Source organism: Schistocerca cancellata, chromosome 9, assembly GCF_023864275.1.
Source record: "Schistocerca cancellata isolate TAMUIC-IGC-003103 chromosome 9, iqSchCanc2.1, whole genome shotgun sequence".
Taxonomy (NCBI): Eukaryota; Metazoa; Arthropoda; class Insecta; order Orthoptera; family Acrididae; genus Schistocerca; species Schistocerca cancellata.
The window spans coordinates 332,353,176-332,375,092 of NC_064634.1; the positions used below are offsets into that span (position 1 = coordinate 332,353,176).

At 42.5% G+C, this 21,917-nt stretch overlaps 1 protein-coding gene across 1 annotated transcript in view; it reads right to left on the reverse strand.

Annotated features, from left to right (window-relative positions):
• Nucleotides 1-21,917, reverse strand: part of LOC126100429 (scavenger receptor class B member 1-like) — a 335,359-nt gene that overhangs the window by 46,481 nt on the left and 266,961 nt on the right. Inside the window, exon 3 of the mRNA XM_049911034.1 lies at nt 15,671-15,834. Coding sequence (XP_049766991.1) covers nt 15,671-15,834 — 164 coding nt within the window. The remainder of the gene's footprint in view (nt 1-15,670; nt 15,835-21,917) is intronic.

Below are 21,917 nucleotides of genomic sequence, written 5' to 3' on the forward strand. Positions count from 1 at the left end.
TTGCTCGATCTTTGGATACATTCTTTCACTTTTAGGACATTACTCAACCCTCCGTAGTCAAAAATTCCGCCGCTTGTGGTGTTACCGTCGTTCACTAGCACCTCCAGTTGTATGTCAACATGGCATGTCAGTACACAATACACCGCCTTCCGTGGTGTACCCTTGCAGCGACCACAGGGTATGTATAGATTCCTGTTTATGTTACTGCAAATTATCTTAGTCCTTAGCTCTCTTATTATCTTACATTTCTGTCGTGGTTCGGTGTAACTATATCAGTATATTGCGGTTCGAAGCTAGCGTCATACATTTCATGGACTTCACATCGACACGCTTATCGGCTTGTACCTCCGTCAGCCTTACAGACTTGACATTTATTCATAATTGTGCGAAGGTTGGTGAAGGGGGGAGGGTGTGAGAAAGGAGCGATGTCGTGGAGGTGGGGGTGGGGGGGAGATTGGTTATCTAGCTTGCTGAAGGTCCCAGTTCTGATCATTCCTTACCAATGACTTTCATTTTCAATCATTGTACTTATATATGTTTTTCTTCTTGTAGTGCGCCACAACCCTATCCTCTCCAATGTCCTGTTTTATTTATATTGATAACTTCCCCTCTTTATAGGTTTAATTTTTGACCACGAAAGTTTTGGACTTCTTGGTGTGCTAATGTGCCTCTGTTGTAAGTAAAATTTTGTAATTTTGATGTTTTCTGCCATTTTAAACACGCCACATAGGATCTATAAAAATATTTAAGAAATTTCTTAGAATTTTCAGAAGAAACTAAAATAACCTCATTTTATTTTGATCATATGGATTACATGGGATCTTTACCTTGTTATGCAGTTCACCTGAGGATGTTGTTTTAATGCAGCGAAACCGGTAGTGACGATGAAACTCCAAAACCAAACTCCTCCTTCACAGTCCATGAAGGCCGACCGGCCGCTGTGGTCGATCGATTCTAGTCGCTTCAGTCCGGAGCTGCGCTGCTGCTACGGCAGCATGTTCGAATCCTGCCTCGGGCATGGCTGTGTGTATGTCCTTAGGTTAGTCTGGTTTAAGTAGTTCTAAGTTCTAGGGGACTAATGACCTCAGAAGTTAAGTCCCATAGTGCTTAGAGCCATTTAAACCAGCCGCCGTGTCATCCTCAGCCCACAGGCGTCACTAGATGCTGATATGGAGGGACATATGATCAGCACACCGCTCTCCCGGCCGTATGTCCGTTTCCGAGACCGGAGCCGCTACTTCTCAATCAAGTATCTCCTCAGTTTGCGTCACAAGGGCTGAGTGCAGCTCGTGTGCCAATAGCGCTCGGAAGACCGGATGGTCACCCATCCAAGTGCTAGCCCAGCCCGACAGCGCATAACTTCGGTAATCGGACGGGAATTGGTATTACCACTGCGGCAAGGCCGTTGGCTACGAGGCCCATCTAATGGCGTTCCGAGCCAAATTTTATTCAAGTTTGATGGGTTTACTGGAGAACCATATATGGTGCGTGCATGGGTATTGTCTCATTCGGCGTTGCGGTTACGCAGCAGAGTTCAAAAAGCGCTGGGATCGCCTGTAGTTCGGAAATCTTAGCAGCCGTATGGACTGTGGACAGCGCAATCAGACTTTTCATTCATCACATACCAAAGTCTTCTGACTCTGTAGGACATCCACAAGACACTGATACTGAGAACCTTCTCAGATTATTACGAGTGACGTGATGTGCATAATTCATCCTCGTAAGAGACTGCGTTTGAAACTTTTAACGATCGTGTATCATCTACAGTGAATAGCTGTATTCATTACATGCACTCTGATTCACCTATATTACCAGCTATCGATCATTTCCGCGAGTATAAGGTCGTTTCAGCCCACGAATTACGTCAGAACAGACGTCGAAGAAAGGCAGACCTAATTTAACAGCATCAGTCTATTTTGAAATTCTAAAGGTAGCAGGGAAAAGAAAACTTAGAACTTGCTCAAGAACTACACTGCGATTATAAGGGTCGGAGGCTAAGAAGGTTAAGCAGTTGAGTAGTGAGACAAGGCTATAGCCTCAATCCTCGATGTTATTCAGTTTGCATTGAATAAATAGTAATTGAAACACAGGAGAAATATGAGAACTGAAATAGAGAAGGAATAGAATTTTGAGGGAGAATGGCAAGAGGAGTGTTTCTGCTGAAAAAAGGAAAATTTGTTGACATCGAACGTAAAAATTAGTAGCAAGAAATTCTTTCTGAAAGTATTTATGAGCAGTGTAGTCATGTACAGAACTGAAATGCAGTTGATAATCGATTAGGCCACGAAAAAAATGGTTCAAAAGGCTCTGAGCACTATGGGACTTAACTTCTGAGGGCATCAGTCCCCTAGAACTTAGAACTACTTAAACCTACTTAACCGAAGGACATCACACACATCCATGCACGAGGCAGGATTCAAACCTGCGACCGTAGCGGTCGCGCGGTTCCAGACTGTAGCGCCTAGAACCGCTCGGCCTCCCTGGCCGGCTAAGTCAAGAAGAGACTAGAAGTTTTTTTTGAAATGTGGTCCTACAGAAGAATGCTATTATATATGTGTGGGTAGATCGGGTAACTGATGGCGGGGTACTGAATATAACATGGGAAAAAATAAATTTATGACAGAACTAGACTAAATGAATGGATCGGTACAAAAGCCACATATTGAACCATCAAAGAATCGGCTGTTTGGTACCGGAAGGAAGGGCGAGGGGTAAAAATTGCAGAGGGAGACCAAAGAATGAATACAGAATTTTCTCGCTAACGAAATTTTAATATTTACCAAACCTCTGTTGTACACTCATGCAACGGTCTAGGGCGCTGCAGTAATGGACTGTGCGGCTGGCCCCGGCGGAGGTTCGGGTCCTCCCTCGGGCATGGGTGTGTGTGTTTGTGCTTAGGATAATTTAGGTTAAGTAGTGTGTAAGCTTAGGGACTGATGACCTTAGCAGTTCAATCCCATAAGATTTCACACACATTTGAACATTTTTGAACACTCATGCTGATAAATTAAGGTTCATGCTGATACATGGTGAAACAATAATCTGGTGGGCGGTTTGCGGGTTTAAATCACCTCGGGGTATGACCATGCGGTGCATCTGACCTGCGGTCTTCGCACGGTGGCGCTGGCAGCAGTCCACATCCGCAGAGGTGTGTTGGTGCATGTCAGAGTATGGAGAAGCGAGTAAGTGTGCAGACGTTTTCAGACGTGCTAATGGTGACTGTGTGTTGAAAATGAGAAAACACATACTGATGACGTTATGAGGGGTAGAATATTAGAGCGGCTGGAGGCTGGTCAAACACAGCAGGTCGTAGCACGGGCCCTCCGTGTGCCACAAAGTGTGATCTCACGATTATGGCAACGATTCCAGCAGACAGGAAATGCGTACAGGCGTTACAGTACGGGACGTCCACAGTGTACAACACCACAAGAAGACCGATACCACACCATCAGTGTCCGCAGAAGGACATTTTTCCATTGGTAAAAGATTGTGGAATAATCTTCCTTTCAGATGTCTGTGAGAGTACTTCCAAGGAGGAGATAACCGTGAAAGAAAGGGTTACATTATAAAAGGTTAGAGCACGGAATGTCAGATGCCTTAGCGTAGTAGCGATGCTAGAAAAATCTGGGAAGCGCAAAGCTCAATACAGATATATTACAGTCAATGAAATGGAATGGAAAGAAGATAAGGGTCTCTGGTCCGACGAATGTAGGTTACTATCAGTAATATATGAGCAGGAAAGCAGGACAAAGAGTGATATACTGTGAACTGTTGAATGATAGGATTATAGACATCAGGCTCGACAGCAGACCAAGCAAATAACAACAGTTAAAGCATATATGCTGACGTCACAAGGAAAGAACCAAGATGTGGCGAAAGTATATGAGCATACTGTATTAAGTGTTTAATGGGAGGTAAAAATCTAATAATCATGGGGGATTGGAGTGTGGTAGCATTGGAAGAAACAGATTGCAAATTCCGGGAAGATATGGGCTTAGCAGAAGGAATGAGAGAGGAAAACTGAGCTCTGGATTAAATGTCAGACGTTAACAGTAAACACTCTGTTCAAGATTCAGAAGATAAGGAGATATACTTGGAATAGACCAGAAGACACGGGAGGTTTCCAGCTTTATTATATCGTGAAAGAGATTTAGTAGCTTGATTTTAGATTGTATGGCCCAACAAGAAGATATATATCAGCCAAAACATTGTGACCACTGCCCACTGCAGCGTTGCATGCCTCTTGGTGGCGTTGAGGGAACGTGACGCTGTAAGAAAACTATGTAAGCCGAGCAGAAAAGGAAAGGGGGATTACCATAGCGAAGAATACGCTACAAATGAAGAAATACCCTGCGATAAGCTAATTTATCAAAGGGAAGATTATTATTACGCAGAACATGTGAACGAATATCTCGAAGACGGCGAAGCTTGTAGGATGTCCACTTTCTACTGCCGTAAGCATCTACGGAAAATTGTAGAAGGGCAGTGGAACTAAGTGGTTGGATGTCCACGACTCTTCACAGAACGTGGGGTTTCGAGTTTTGTCGGATCTGTAAAGTAGAATAGATGGCGATCTGTGGCACCTCTGGCGAAAGAGCACAACGTCGGTGGGCGCACACGGGTTTCGGAGCACACCATTCAGAGCACAGTGTACGCAGCAGACGACCTCAGCATGTCCACACGTTGGCCCAACGACATCTTCAGTTGCGGTTGTCAAGGGCTCAGGATTATCAAGATTGGACCGTGTGTACCTGGAAACGTGTTGTCGAATGAATCACGTTCCTGCTACAGCAGGTTGATGGTCGTCTCCAGAAAGGCCGTCATCAAGGTGAACGGCTACTTGAAACATTCACTGCGACTCGAGCCAAACTGGTGGAAGCAATATTTTGCTACGACAGGCATTTTCCTGCAACTGCACGGGACCTGTGTAATAATCGAAGACACCACGTCAGCTACGGACCGCCTGTGCCCTTCGCGCTTGATGTCTTCCCCGACGATGATGTCATTTTCAGCAGTATAATTGCCATATCTCGAAGCCAGAGTCGTGCTACGGTGGTTCGAGCAGCATGATATTTAACTCACGTGAGGGTCTTGGTCACCAAATTCGCCCCTAATGTAAATCCGATGGTTCCGATGGTTCCAATCTGGGTAGCTAACGAGCGCCTTCATCACGTATGCAAATCAGCGGCCAGTTATTTACGGGAATTATATGACTTGTGGGTAGACACTTGATGGCATATAGCTCCATAAATCTACCATCGAACTGTAGAATCGACGAAAGGCAGAAACTGATAATATATTGTATTACAAAGATGGCCCAATAAGCTATTGGCAGGTGGTCATAATGTTTTGGCTCGGCAGTGTGTGTGTGTGTGTGTGTGTGTGTGTGTGTGTGTGTGTGTGTGTGTGTGCGTGTGCGTCTATAGGATGTTCCCTGCACAAACCTCTAGGAGATCTAGAGAGGAGTGAGTAGATAATATATAGGATTGAAACTCATGTCCGAAAATGTACGGTTCCCGTGCTACAACCATTTGAAAATATGTAGGTAACGCGACCACTTTTCCAAATAATTATTTGCCGTGGCTCATTACAGCACTTGTTTTACAGTTCCAGTCATTAATAGCCAAACTGCTCCTGTACTCGTTGACAGGTTCTCTTTAAGGCGATGCGGTATGGCCTCTTCCAATTCGGGTGCGCCGTCTCGTTGGGGCACCACAGTCGCGCCTGCTGTCGGGAAGGTACCTTTCCTAGAAGTCGTTGCATAATTGTGGCGAAATAGATATACGATAGGGTCGGACTTCGTGAAGATCGATCTTGATAAAGGCGACGAACAGCTCTTCCATTACCGTCAGCTTCTCCATTCAGAAGGATCAACTCGGTGTATTTTGCAAATGTGTACTCAGACATGTTGCTCTCATATTCACGTGAATGAGGCTCTAACCTGGCCAGACACGTAGGACATACGTCAGATAACATCAGCCAATCCGACGTAACTACCACCGCCCCCCCCCCCCCACACCGCCCACCATAACCACCGCCAACATCACCACCATGACTATCCTGTTGCCTACTCACCTAGCAAACGGCTATAGCAGGCAAACGGTACGTTTCCGGACGTGGATACCTATTCAGATGAAAAATACTGCCAAAAATTTCGCATGCCATGTGCTCCTGCACCATAGCGCTGTGTACAAACTGAGCTCCATGGTCAACCAGGTTCGCGACGTCCTGTCAGAGCCATTGCTGTCTCCGGACTTCTGTTTGGAGTACTAAAGGACAAAATGACAAAGCACAAAAGGTTAGAGTAACGATGCAAAGCTGTAGACGCATGCCTGACTAAGGAATGATACGAGAATTATAGAAACCATGGAGAAAAGAGGAGCAGGTGTCTGTCAAGAGCAGTGGCAAACAAGAACCTAGGATTGGAAGCCTGAAAAGTGAAAGGAATATATAGAGTGACTGTACAAAGGAAAGAGAATATTAAGTGCCGGCCACGGTGGTCTAGCGGTTCTAGGCGCTCAGTCCGGAACCGCGCGACTGCTACGGTCGCAGGTTCGAATGCTGCCTCGGGCATGGATGTGTGTGATGTCCTTAGGTTAGTTAGGTTTAAGTAGTTCTAAGTTCTAGGGGACTGGTGACCACAGATGTTAAGTCCCATAGTGCTCAGAGCCACAATATTAAGTGAGTGAAAATGGGAGTGGATAAAAATGAAAGATATGATAGTGCAATAAGAATCTAACAGAGCACTGAGAAACTTATGTCGAAAAAACGACTGAAGTGGATGACATTACCTCAGAATTAATGAGCTCCTTGGGAGAATATAGGCTGCCATGAGGAGACTATTCCACTTCGCAAGCAAGATGTATGAGATAAGTGACGTACGCTCAGTCTTTAAGAAGGATGTAATTATTCCAATTCGGAAATCGAGGGAATTAACAAGTGTCAACATCATCGAAGCATAAGTCCTGGTTGCAAAATACCGACACGATTTTTTGGTAGATTGGGAGATTTTGGTTGAAGAATGAAAATACTGGTAGGATCCCATTTCGTGGGAGATTTACAACAGGTAAACCAATATTAATAGCAATTATTGGTTTGCTGAAAGCTTTTGATAATACTGCTTGAAATAAGCTCTTTGAAATTATGATGACAGAAAGGATAAAATACATCTAAAGAAAGGTCAGATGAAATTAGATGAGAAACTAAAACATTAAAATTAATAAATAATATTTGTTATTTAGGCAAAAAAATAACTGGAGGTGACCAGGAAGAGACAATTTAAAACGCATACTGACAACAGGAAAGAAAACGTTTCTGAAAAAGAGAAAAATTGAGAAAGGACTAATATTTTTTAATGTCAGGTAGTATATTCGCAAGGCATTTGTCTCGGGCGTAGACCTATACGGATATGAAACGTGGACGATTAACAGTTCGAACAGACTAAAGGTTTCCATTGTGTGTGGAGCTCCAGAAAAATTCAGAAGGTTAGAGAGGTAGATCGAATAACGGATGAGGACTTAGTGAGTGGAATTGGAGAGAAAAGGAATTTGTGGCACATCTCGACCAAAATAAGGGGTTCGGTGATAGGACAAGACCTGAGGCATCAACGATTCGACAGTTTGGTAATGGAGAGTAGTACGGAGTGCAAACACTGTAAAGGGTGTCCACGCTTGCAGAGGGTGGTTTGGAAAACTTCATAACATCTACATCTACGTGATTCGTCTGCTATTCAAAATAAAGTGCCTGGCAGAGGGTTCAATGAACCACTTTCAAGATGTCTCTCTAACGCCGGATATTACTTCTGTTTTACTCGATGACTTTCCGTCTGTTACTACGAAATGTGACCTTCCTGAAAGGAAATTACGAATCCAGTCGCACAACTGAAGCGATACTCCGTAGGCACGCAGTTTGGTTAGAAGACGCTTGTGAGGAACGGTGTTGAAAGCCTTCTGGAAATATAAAAATATGGAATCAATTTGACATCCCCTGTCGATAGCACTTATTACTTCATGAGTATAAAGAGCTAGTTGTGTTTCACAAAAACGATATTTTCTGAAAGCGTGCTGACTGTGTCAATTAATCGTTTTCTTCGAGGTACTTTATAATGTTCGAATACAGTATATGTTCCAAAACCCTACTGCAAATCGACGTTAGTGATATAGGCCTGTAATTCAGCGGATTACTCCTACTTCCCATTTTAGGGTATTGGTGTGACTTGAGCAATTTTCCAGTCTTTAGGTACGGATCTTTCTGTGAGCGAGTGCTTGTATATAATTGCTAAATATGGAGCTATTTTATCAGCATACTCTGAGAGGAACCTGACTGGTATACAATCAGAACCGGGGGCCTTGCCTTTATTAAGTGATTTAAGCTGCTTCGTTACTCCGAGGATATCTACTTCTATTTTTCACATCTTGGCAGTTGTTCTTGATTGAAATTCAGGAATATTTACTTCTTCTTCTTTGCTGAAGGAGTTTTGGAAAACCGTGTTTAATAACTCTGCGTTAGTGGCACAGTCATTAGTGACTTCTCCGTTCTTATCACGCAGTGAAGTATTGATTGCGTCTTGCCACTGGTGTGCTTAACGTATGACCAGAATCTCTTTGGGTTTTCTGCCATATTCCGAGACAGAATTTCGTTGTGGAAATTATTAAAAGCATCTCGCATTGAAGTACGCGCCATATTTCGAACTTCTGTAAAACTTTCCCAATCGTGGGGATTTTGCGTTCTTTTCAATTTGGCATGCTTTTTTCGTTGCTTCTGCAACAATGATCTGACCCGTTTTGTGTACCATGGGGGACCAGTACCATCACTTGTTAATTTATGTGGTATATATCTCTCAATTTCTATCGATACTATCTCTTTGAAACCATTCCACAACTTTTCTACACTTATATGATCAGATCGGAAGGGGTGAAGAGTGTCTCTTAAAAAGGCGTTAAGAGCGTTTTATCAGCATTTTTAAATACATACACTTTGTGTTTCTTTTTGATGGTTGTAGGTGTTACGGTATTCAGCCTAGAAGCAACTGCCTTGTGGTCACTATTCCCTGTATTCGTCACAATACTCACTGTTTGTCCAGGACTGTTTATTGCTAAAACGTCAAGTATGCTTTCGCAACCATTTACGCTTCGAGTAGGCTAATGAACTAATTGTTCAAAATACTTTTCTGAGAAAGCATTCAGTACAATTTCGGATGACGTTTTCTGCCTGCCGCCGGGTTTAAACGTATAATTTTTCCAGCATGTCGAGGGTAGACTAAAGTCACCACCGACTATAATTGTATGAGCTGGGTACTTATTTGAAATGAGACTCAAGTTTTGTTTGAACTGTTCAGTAACTAAATCTTCTGAGTCGGGGGCTCGGTAAAACGACCCATTTAATAGTTTAGTCCGATTGTCAGGTATAACCTCTACCCATCTATTTCACACAAACTATCTACTTCAATTTCGCTACAAGGCAAACTACCTCTGACAGCAATAAATAGTTCACCACCAACTGAATTTAATCTATCCTTTCTAAACACTATTAGATCGTTTCAAAATATTTCGGCTGAACTTATTTCCGGCTTTAGCCGGCTCTCTGTACCTATAACTATTTGAGCTACAGTGCTTCCTATTAGGGCTTGGTGCTCTAGATCTTTCCCAACACAGCTACGACAATTAACAACTACAATACCAATCGTTTCTACAACTACCTTACTGTGTTTTACCTGCCCACTTTTAGACGGACTCCCTTCCTGTGGTTCCCTCAGATCCTCTAACCTAAAAAGCCGCCCAGTTCCTGCCACACAGCCCCCGCTACCCGTGTAGCCACCTCTCCGGACTAAAGACTTCCACAACAACACTATACTTCATGACAGTTTGAGGTTTGTCGCGTGCCTTCTTGATGCTATTGTAATTTTAATATCCAGTTGTACACATTGCTTTAGTCAACTGGGACATCTGCCTATATTAGTGAAAACTGTAAAACTGGTGACAGTTTTTACCGATTATTTTTTATATTATTAATTATCAATACACGACTCCTATTTTGTAACATCCGATTAGCTACGAAAAGCAAACCACAGTGAAAATCGAAAACGTTTATCTGCAAAATTACCTACACCTTCCAACTATTTTACGACGTAGTCGTCACTCTGACTTGGTCATTTGTCGATGCGTTGTACCAACTTTCCAATACCCTTACCACAGAAGGAAGCCACGTATGCTTTCCGCCAGTTCCCTACATCAGTCTGCAGTTCGTTGTCTTTGTCAAAATCATGTCCTCATAGCCAGCTGTTCATTTGAGCAAAGACATGAAAATCACAGGGAGCCAGGTCCGGGTTGTGTGGTCGTCCTAAGTCCACTTGCAATGTGCCGCCGAGCATTGCCACGAAGAACGAAACGCATGACCGTTACGTTATGTAGGCTGCATAAATTCTTGCGGAACCCCTCAGCAGGCACTTTACATTCTTCGGGAAAATTTGTTGTTCTAAGCATTCTTACATGCTCTCTGTGCAGAACTAAAGAGTATGACGTGACACGCTCGACGGGCATACTGGAGACACTATGCAATACATCTTTGCGAAGCTTCAACGGATGTTCTCTGTAGTTTTCATTTCGTGACCGATCAGAGATTGAAAAAATTTGCCCTTACAACAGCGTTTAGTGTAACAGACCTTCTTAGAAGGCAAACTACAGAACTAAAAACGAAATATATCTAAATAAAACATTTTGTATTGACTAAGACTCTCTCCAAGTCTGTGTATTCGAAAAAGGTACCGTGATTTCCATTTATTCTACTGTGTTACTCAGCGATAGGTAAGAATTGTTCTTCTTAAATCTTAATTCTCTGTGTAGAGTACTTATTTGATTAATCTTACTATTCTTATTCATATTGTAACAATCTGCAATTTGGAAGCGAATGCGAAATAATTATTTTATAGTCATGTAATATATTCTAAGCTACGAAGACATTAGGGTAGTGCTCCTTTTTCCAAAATTAGCTACATAGTGTGTAAGCTGCGTATCTCTGCATGAAACTATCGATGGTCTGCCGGTAGCGTCGCGTTTGTCTCGGTTGTAGTTTGGGTCGCTTGTCGGACACGGGTGTAAAATGACGTTAAAGTGTTTATTTAACCGGTAAAGACACCAATTATTTTGTGTTTCGTGTGTATATGTGCCGTACAATATTGCAAATGACCAATTTCAGTGTACAGTACAACAAAATTCGGGCGTGCGTTAATCGTTCGGAAAGGACACGTATAGGGACTAAGGAGGGTAAAGTGCCCACTTCATTCTCTTGGAAATGGCTGCAGCTTTGTGGCGATAGTTCTGAGCGATTCTCTGAAAACAAATATTTCGTGTTTTCTCTACGTCCGATGTAAGGCTTGTAACTAATTCGTTTGCATCTATCAAGAAATATATATAGTGACGATTAATTGCTATAGCGTTAGCAAACGCTATATATTTGAATGTATTTATCATATTTCAAAACAACACGATTACTTATTGGTACATCAGTGGGAAACACAATCAGTACCTCCAATGCGCGATACCAATGGTAATATTGCTGATGACAGTGCCACTGAAGCAGAGTTACTACACACAGAAAGAAGACGAGGTAAATATTTTAGAATTCGAATCGAGAACAATTGCCAACATGGGCAACTTAGGAACTGATATCCTTAAGGTAGCGAAGCAGCTCAATGTGCTTACTAAAAGTAAGTTTTCCGGAGCAGATTGCGTTCCAATAAGGTCTCTTTCAGAGTATGTGATACAGTCGTTCCATATTCAGCACATACACAACCACTCTCTCGAGAAAAGACTGGAAAGCTACACAGGTCACACCAGTACTCAAAAAAGAAAATAGTAATAATCCACTGAATTACAAACACATATCACCAACGTCGATTGTCAGTAGGATTTTGGAACACATGCTGTGCTCGAACATTACGAATTACTCGAAGATAACGGTGTATTGAAACAAAGTCAGCGCGAATTTAGGGAATCGTTCTGGTGAAACACAACTAGCACTTTATTCTCACGAAATAATGAATGCTATAAAGAGCGGATGTCAAATATTTTCTACAGTTTTAGATTTCCAGAACGATATTGATACCGTTGTTCACAATCGACTTCTAATCAAATTGCGTGCTTATAGAGTATGACTTCAGCTGTGCGACTGGATTGGTGATTTCCTCTCAGAAAGATAACAGTTAGTAGTAAGCACATTTCGTAGTAACTGACAGAAAGTCATCGAGTAAAACAGAGGTAATATTTGGCATTCCCCAATGAAGCGTTATAGGACACCTATTGTTCTAATCAACACACACTATTGAGAAGACAATCTGGTTCGCAAATGGCATTTCCCGTCTTGTAAAGTCGTCAAAAGATCAAAACCAATTCTAAAATGACGTAGACACGATGTCTGAATGGAGAAAAAAGTGACCGTTCTGTCTCAATAAGGAAAAGTGTTGGTTCGTCCACATAAATACAAATAGGTATCCGTTAAATTTCGATTACACAATAAATCACACAATTTAAAGCCTGTCAATTCGGCTAAATACTTAGGAATTACAATTACGAACAACGCAAGTTGGAACAAGCTACTTAGGTAATGTTGCGTGGAAAGAAAACCAAAGACTACGTTTTATTGGCAGAACATTTAATAAATGCAACAGGTCTACTACAGAGAGTGCCTACACTACACTTGTTCGTCCTCTGCTAGAGCCATACTTTTCGGTATGGGAGCCTTAGTAGACGGGATTAACGGAGGACGTCGAAAAAGTCCAGAGAAGGTCATCTCGTTTGTATTAAAGCTTCATAAGGGAGAGAGTATCATGGATACCATAAGCAAATTACGATGGCAATCATTTTAACAAAGGCGTTTTCTGCTGCAGTGAAATCTTGTCAAGAAATTTCAGTCACCAACTTTTTCCTCTGAATGCAAAAATATTTTACTGTCGGAAAATTATAAAGGGATAAGATGATCATCATAATAAAATAAGATTTAAGACTTCATTTTTATCACTTGCTGTTGCTGTTAGAGAGTGGTACACAGGGACATGTTCTGGAGGTGGTTCGAAGAACTCTGCCAGGCAGTTAAGTGTGAACTGCAGAGTAGTCACAGCTATACATGAGATTATAAGCAACTACCAAATTACCATTGAATGGGAGAAGAGACTTAACGTCAAATGCTGCCCAACAATGCATCCTGTGAAGAAAAGGCCGCCACCTAGTTTCAACCTCCCTCGCAGACAATGGTCCACACTAAACAGAATCCGAACCAACCATGGGAATTTTGCAGCCCCCCACTTCAAGTGGAACATAACTTCAACGCCTGAGTGTGACTGTGGTGCTACACAACAGACGTTCCAACACATCATCACCGAATGTAGGACAAGAAAGTATAGTGGCAGTGCTAGTGATTTTGCTCACGCGACTCCACAAACTATAGACTACATTCGTAATCTAGACATACAAGTGTAAATTTCAGTCATGACAGGTGTTGTATCTCTAGCCTTACGCTAAATGAATAATAAGTGAATCAACAGCTTGTTGAAAAGCTACGTTTCCTTATAACAGGTACCTGTTAAGATGGCGTCAAATTACGTAAGGCTAACAACAGGCATTGGGTGCTGCAAGAAAAGAAGAGATGTCGTTTGCTACAGTAGCCAGAGTATTCACTGTCTCACGAAACACACGTAAAGAATTTAAAACGTAAAACGCGCTGGAACTTCAAACGTGTATTCAACAAAGAGCATGAGTAAGAGCTCCTTAATAACATTTCTGGTATGGCATGAAGATATTAAGGCATTTGAGCCTGCTGAACGGAATAATCTACAACACCCATTCAACAAAGACGGAAAGATTGCAGGCATTGATAGGGTGACACAGTCTGGGAAGAGACATCCAAATATAAGTCTTGGAAAACCAGATTCCACTTCTCTTATTTTTCATTTTATCTCTTTGGCCACATTTTCCTACCTACCGAGCAAACTGGCCGTATTGACGGCTTTCACTTACAAGCACTTTTCTACTTCAAAATGAAGTTTCTAAAAATAATATATTTGTGTTTCAGAATGTATATAGTTTATACAAATGTACTTCATGTGCTTCTCTATGACATGATATGTCCAGCTTTCCCATACACATCCCGCACGGCGGTGATTGGACATTGATTGGTACCATAAGAATTAGCTGTGGAAATAGCGCGCCGTTTATTATACTGTAACAGTGCAAGTATCATTACCATGTTAAGAAACGAATTAAGTGAATGCCGCAGTAGGAAGAACTCGATAAGACTCACGAAAAAGCAATCGAGAGATTTGTGTAGCTCGCGAAAATTACTCCGTTTTACGTACGAGAACAGCGCCTGAACAGCACAGCCCTATGAAAGAACAATTTTCAGAACTGAGTTCATATTACAAGAACTGTATTGCTTTAATCGGTATAGTAGTGCCCCACTTCCTCTGAGTCTAAACTTTTGTATTGTATTGTAACATTTCAGAATTGCTACGAGTAACAGTGCCACGGAAGAAGGAGCGACATCTGTTGAAGTGCAACGTAGGCAACGAAGTTGCGTATGACCTACCATGTACTGGAGTGACAAAAGTCATGGAAAACCTCAAAATATCGTGTCGGATTTCCTTTTGACGGGAGTAGTACAGCAACTCGACATGGCATGGGCTCAACTAATCGTTCGAAGTCCCCTGCAGAAATATTGAACCATGCTGCCTCTATAGCAGATGTTTTGCCGGTGCAGGATTTTGTGCACGATCTGAACTCTCGATTATGTCCCATAAATGTTTGATGTGATTCATGTCTGGCAATCTGCTGGTCAAGTCATTCGCTCGAATTATCGAGAATATCCTTCAAACCACTTGTAAACAATTGTGACCCGGTGACATGGCGCATTATCATCCACAAAAATTCCTTCATTATTTCGGAACATGATAATCCCCAACTAGCCGAACGTAACCAATTCCAGTCACTGATCGCTTCAGTGTGACCAGGGGACCCAGTACATTCCATGTTCACATAGCCAACACCATAGTGTAGCCACCACCAGTTGTCACACTGCGCTGTTGGTAACTTCGTGTCTGGGCCAATTTCGAACCCTACCATCAGTCCTTACCAGCTGAAATCGAGACACATATGACCTGGAAACGGTGTTCCAGTCATCTAAAGTCCATTCGATATGGCCACGAGCCCAGTAAAGACGCTGCAGTCGAAGTCGTGCTGTTAGCAAAGGAACTCGAGTCGGTCGTCTGCTTCATAGCCCAAATTTAGCCTTACTGTCCTAACGGATGCGTTAGTCGTACGCATAGTCCGTGCAGAGAGATGATGCCTGGAATTTGGTATTCTGGGCAGAATCTTGACGCTGTGCTTCCCTAACGATTTCCGAAATAGAGTCCCATGCGTTTATCTCCATTCTGCGTTCAAAGTCTAATTCCCCTCGTCTGCCGTTATTTCACGTCGGAAGCCTTTTCACATGAATCATCTGAGTACAAAAGCCCCGGCAATGGATTACCCTTTTATACCTTGTGTACGCGATACTACAGCCATTCGTGTATGTGAATATCGCTACCCCATGATTTCTGACACCCCAGTTACTGCATATTCTTCCAGCCGTGCTGCTTACAAGAAAGGAAGATTTAGGGTTTATGTACGAGTAAGCAACTTACAGGTATACGTAAGGCCCAATTTCGTCCACCTTGAGCTTGTCGTCGTCACCGGCCATGAACTCCTCGCTGTTGGTGATATTGAAGACGCGCACCCTCAAGAGGACCTCATCTGGCGGCGTCTTCCACCACTCGAACGGCGGCAGACCAGGCATCATCTTCAGCCTCTGGAAGACACGAGTTGCAAATGAGTACAGCTAGACGGACTCATCTTCTGGACGAAACTCTACGAGGGTTTCGGTTATCACTTCGAGAAAGCAAAGTTGTACTGTGAAACCTGGTCTTACTCTTTCTGAATACATTCACCGTTCAATGCGACACGTCATTCCCAATGAGGAATGTGGCTGTTCAGGAAAAATTCCACGTTCCAAATCACGTCTTCATCATTCTGGAAATGCCTGGTTCGCTATGGCTTCTTCACTCGAATCAAGGTTATGGGGAGGGGAAGGGCAAAATTGTGGTAGCCCGAAGAGGCTGTATTTGTGACTACGTCCCCTGTCATGCAGCAAAAACACGCACTAGGCTAGTTTATTTATTTATTTAGTTTGGATCATTTCATTTCCGTCGCCCGACGTGGGCGGGAGGTGCCGTATGAAAGCTTTCCACTTCGATAGGGTTTAGGATCTCTCTCCCTTTTTAATAGATTTCCACTGCCGTAGAAAGTCACTTGAGCTCGTAAATTGGATATAACCTATTAAATGTAAAGCGCAAAGGAATTTGGAAATAATAATTACACATGACATCCAGGGAATGGGTTGCATCAAAATTCTCTATTCAAGACAGCGGCGTTGTTTCGAGTGATCTTACATTAGCAGTCCGAGGATCACAACAGACACGTGGGGGGACGAATGAACATTGAATTTCCTTCCTTGAGATTTAATATTTATCATTGTTCAATATCACTTTTCGGAAAGTAAGGTCCGATCGATCACGAAAAGGAAACCACTGTGAAAATCAAATCTGTTTCATTTGTAACAGTTAGCTACAGCTTCCAGCTACTTCCTTACATAGTCGACGCTCCGACTTTGGAAATTGTCGTAGCGTTGTACCAACTTTCCAATATCCTCGTCGCAGAAAGCAGCGGCCTGTATTTTCCATCAATTCTCTACGCTGGTCAGCAGCTCCTCGTCTGTGCCAAAATGTTGTCTTCATAGTCAACGTTTCATGTGAGCAGAGATGAAACAAGGGAGACAAGTTCGGGCGGTATGGTGGGTGCTCAAACACTTCCCATCGAAAAGGCTGCAGGGGTGTTTAATTGCCGCTGCAAAGTGAGGCTGAGATTTGTCGTAATGCAGGAAACACAACACAGTTATGTTATGTGGGGTGTATGACATCAGGCGAAATATTGCCCCAGGCTCTCATACTTGGTGGGAGACACTATTTTCTAGGAATCTTTATGTGCTCACTGTGCGCTCAGATCTGAAAAGATCGGCATGACGCGATCGACGAGTACGCTAAAGACATTGCTCAACAGATCTCTGCAAAGCTTCATCGGATTTTCACCGTGGTTTCCATTTCGTCCCCGATCAGACCTTACTTTTCAAATAGCTCTCGTAAAAAGCAAAACTATTATCATCGTTCCTTAAGAGGTGTGGGATGAACTTTCAAATAAAGTAAAGGATGGAAACTTGGATGCACCTGGGAAAGTAATAAGCTGAAAATGTTTGCAATATCCTCGCATTTACTTCAAATGGCCGGGCACTGTAGCCGAGCGGTTCTAGGTGATTCAGTCTGGAACGACGCAGCTGCTACGGTCGTAGGTCCGAGTCCTGCCTCGGGCATGAAAGTGTGTGATGTCCTTAGGTTAGTAACGTTTAAGTAGTTCTAAGTCTAGGGGACTGATGACCTCAGATGTTAAGTCCCATAGTGCTTAGAGCCATTTGAACCACTTTTTACTTCAACAAAACTACGACAGGAAAGGGCACAACTAGTGGATGATACCACTACAGATGAAGGAAATGAGGCCTGAAACTAAATTCCACGTAGTGGGGGAGGTTCTAGTGTTCACCACTGAGTCTCTCCGTGCTTGGCTGCATAGTGCTGGTGTAGGGAACTCCAGTATGTCAACATTATTAGCAAGCCGACACTCTAAGTTATTCTGCGAAAAAACAGAAATTCATAAATATATTAAATATATTCGCAATTGCGAATTGGACACTCATCAGCTGTATAATGGAATGACGACAACGAAAATTTGTGCTGGGTCGGGAGTCGAACCCTGATTTCCCGCTTCTCGTGAGGGGTCGCCTTACAATTTGGCTATCCGAGCCTGCTGACGACCAAATCCAACCTTCCATATATATCTACAAACCGTACTCGTATATCCGTTATGTATGTTCTCCCGTGCTGAGGAACATTTTACTTGAAAGCCGCTAGCCTGGTGTCTGAGGATAAACACGATATTTTAATGCCAATGTTATTCCAAATTACGATGCAATGTTCTGTCGGACACGCATGTTAAATACGAAATTGCAGTGCCTGTGTCATTCCGAATTCCGTTGCATGTCCGAGGGAAATTTGCATCGTAACTCAGAACAACATAGGCACTACAATATCGTATTTATCCGCTGACAACAGTCAAGCGCAAGCGAATTTCAAGTGAAATGTCTTTACGCGGTTATACATAATGGATGTAAGAGTACGGGTTATAATCACATGGTTTCCGGCATAAGAAAGTTTGGGACTGGTCGTGAATCGTGCTCGGATAACTCAAGTGTAAGGCACAACTTTTCATTCAATTACACAGTTGATGGTTGTCCTATTCGCAATTTCGAATACATTTCATGACTGCTGTAGCCGCCGCAGTGTCTGTTCCTGTGGAAATGCATGGATCTCCAAAGGAACATTTCATCGTAAATCTGAATAACACAGGTACTGCAACATCAGAAATTCATATATGTCGCCACACGCAGACTACATATCGATTGTAGTACACATATTGCTACGGAAGACGTGACAAACCGTTAGAGTGATAATTTGATCCATGGGAAGTGGAAAGGCAGCAGATCATATTAAAATTTTATACTCCATGAGCTACAAAGGAATTTAATTAACGAAACTGCATGAACACCACCTTTATCAGGTTAATGAATAACTGAACCGATACTGCAAAGGTCCGACTTAACTAGGAGCGCTCGTAAGATAATGTCTTAGAAAACCACTTAAGAGGCGTCTTTTTCAGGATTAGGGTGGTATTCGGCCAATCACAAAAAAGCCCTGGCGGCTCCAGAAACTCACCGAATCTGCAGGACGCCAGAAAACCGCCAATAACCTTGCGCTATGCTCCCACGGAAATTTACCGAGAAAATTCGAACAGGAAACTCAGTGGAACTTTCCACAGCTTTCAGCGTATGCTCTAAACTGGCATTTTACGGGGGATACCTTTTTAAAAAGAGCCTGAAGGTCGTTGCCTACGACTATCCCAAGTTACAAGCCAGATCTGAAAAATAAGATTCAAGTGAAAATAACGGAGCCTCTACAAATAAGAACCAAAGACGAGCTACCCTGTCTGTCTACCTACAAATAAATGCGCACTTACTTATTCATCCACATGTTATGAGGTTATTCTCGAAGAGAAATATGGTAAAAGAAAGGCGCAGGATGCTAATACCAAAAGTAATGAAATGCTGTACAATGGTTCCGTAGACAATCTGTCTCCTAGCTCTCAAATGGTTCAAATGGCTCTGAGCAGTATGGGACTTAACATCTGAGGTCATTAGTCCCCTAGAACTTAGAACTACTTAAAACTGACTAACCTAAGGACATCACACACATCCAAGCCCGAGGCAGGATTCGAACCTGCGACCGTAGCGGTCGCGTGGTTCCAGACTGAAGCGCCTAGAACCACTCGGCCACACAGGCCGGCTCTCCCAGCTCTCGTTTAACGTAAAGTAACACCAGCAGATTAGTCTGCTAGATTAACCGAACTTAATTTAAATTTTCCGGAGAAATATTATTCGAAAGGAGGCTGATACACTACCCTTTCATCTTGGATGCGTCCCATAAGCTCCTCAAGAGATTTCTATAGAATGATTCTGTAAAGGTCTACTTTGTACAAGCATAATCTGTTTGAACCGTACTAGGACAGTCCCAACAAACAGCATAAACTTAGCCGACGATGGTGGTGTCTTCTCCTCTTTTTGTCTGCAATCAATCCACATGTTTCCGCAGACTGCTTTACTCCGTAGTCTCGATGTCTTAGCGACACACTCAACACTCGTCCATGTCGATCAAGCAGCTAAACAAGTCTTCTGGAACGACTTGACACAGCAGCAACATTTTTCTTGGTAGCGCTATTCGGCTGGTTTTTTGAACGGGTTTGATCGGTATCTAAATCCAATGATTGACTACTCTGACGTGCTCTATACGATGTAAAGATTTTGAAAACTTATCAGTGAGTGAATTTGAATTTTTACATTTCCCATAGTGATGCGCCAATCTTCAAGCTCCAGGGGATCCTCTTGCGTTTCCTGGGTCTGAGATGGTGTTCGTCTACATTCTTCATCGCTCAGACTTGTTACGACTCACTCGAAGCGTCTACCCATCTAATCAATGTGCCATACGTTTTCTTCTGACTGGTGTGATACAGTCCACTATGACTTACTGGCATGTGTCAAAGTCCTACAGTAAGAGTAGCGCATACATCCAACGCCCTTTATTATCTGTAGGGTATATTATAATTTCTGTGTCCCCGTAAAGCTTTAGTCATCTACGGCTCCCTCTTGTAACACGGAAGTAATCTCTTTATATCTCGAAAGTATTCTTCCATTCCTTTCTTCTAATCAGTGTTTATCATAATATGTTTCCTTCCTACCCTATTCATGGAGAAGTTTATCGTATTATCAGCTCCTTAATTCTTCTGAATCCTTCTGTAATACCGGAAATCAACGCCTCAATGTTATTCTTCTTATATCGAGGGTTAATCTTCACCGTAAATGCAGCAATCACCACGTTCAGCGGAAAGTAAGTAAGTCGTCGCCTTGTTGGTAGGCATACTGCACTACTTCGGTGCATGCCGTGTGAACTGATATCCCGGCGAACGTCTCCATACTACGTGGGCTTACAAAGCTCACGCGACCTTCATACCAATGTAAATGGTAGTCAAATGATAACAAGAAAAATTACAAAAACTGTTTATCATTTCAACAGTAATTGCCATAATTGTTAACACATTTATCCCACAATGAGGCAAGATGCTTTCACGGAAAAATGTTTGTGATTGCCTCCGGAACCATGATCGTACCGCGGCGTGGACCTCTTTGTTCGAAGCCAATCGGCGGTCTTTCATGGCTCCAGAAATATGGAAGTCACATGGGGAGAGATCGAGACTATACGGAAAATGTGCAAGGACTTCCCAGCGAAAAGTCTGCGGCGTACTCGAAACTACCTTGGCAACATATGGAGTACCTTTTCGACTGTTGTGAACCATGTCACTTTGCTTTTCTTATCTTAAAAACAGCTTAAAATCCTTTAAGGTATCGTCGCTGGGGTCACACGTACCACGTCGCTATAAAATGAAATCCTTCATTTCCAATTCGTGTCACTTTCCTCTTCTATGTGTTTCTATTGTTATTATTGAAAGGTAGCGAAATTATACCGTCGAGGAAACACGTCATATCTCGAAAACTTCTGAATTCACTAGAATCTTTTTTTTATTAATTATCAATTAATTACCTCGGTAGCCTACAAACCTTTCAGAAGATGCTCACACCATTGCATTTGTTACGTATAAACGTCTATAAATGGTGTCGTTTTCAAATTTTGTGAATAAGTCGAATTAAGTACGAAGTTAAATCTCTATTTCTTACGAAAATCGTGTAAAGTTTCTAAAATTCACGTTTGGTATAGATCTCCACATCCTCTCTAAGCATATCAAAGCATCCGTTTCTAGTTTTAATTTTGGGGCCAGAATTAGGTTTAGTTTTGATCAGCTGAATCATTTGCGCCTAGATGTTTTGTGCTCTTGAAGTTGCATGACAAATACTTGGCGCAACGAAGCGGCAACACAGAGATAGCCGACAAGCCAGTACACCTCCCATTTCATTGTTGACGGTAACACACCAACCCGTTATCTGTCAAATGCCAGCTAATTTCAGTCTAACTACACATAACTGGATCTGACTGTTAGTGAAACGTTCTTACAAGTGGTTTTTGCAGACATCATCAAGAAAACCGAAACGAATAGATGACATACTTTATGAGGAACGATAATATTTAATAAACTTGTTGCATGTAAGAGAAAGAAAGCGGA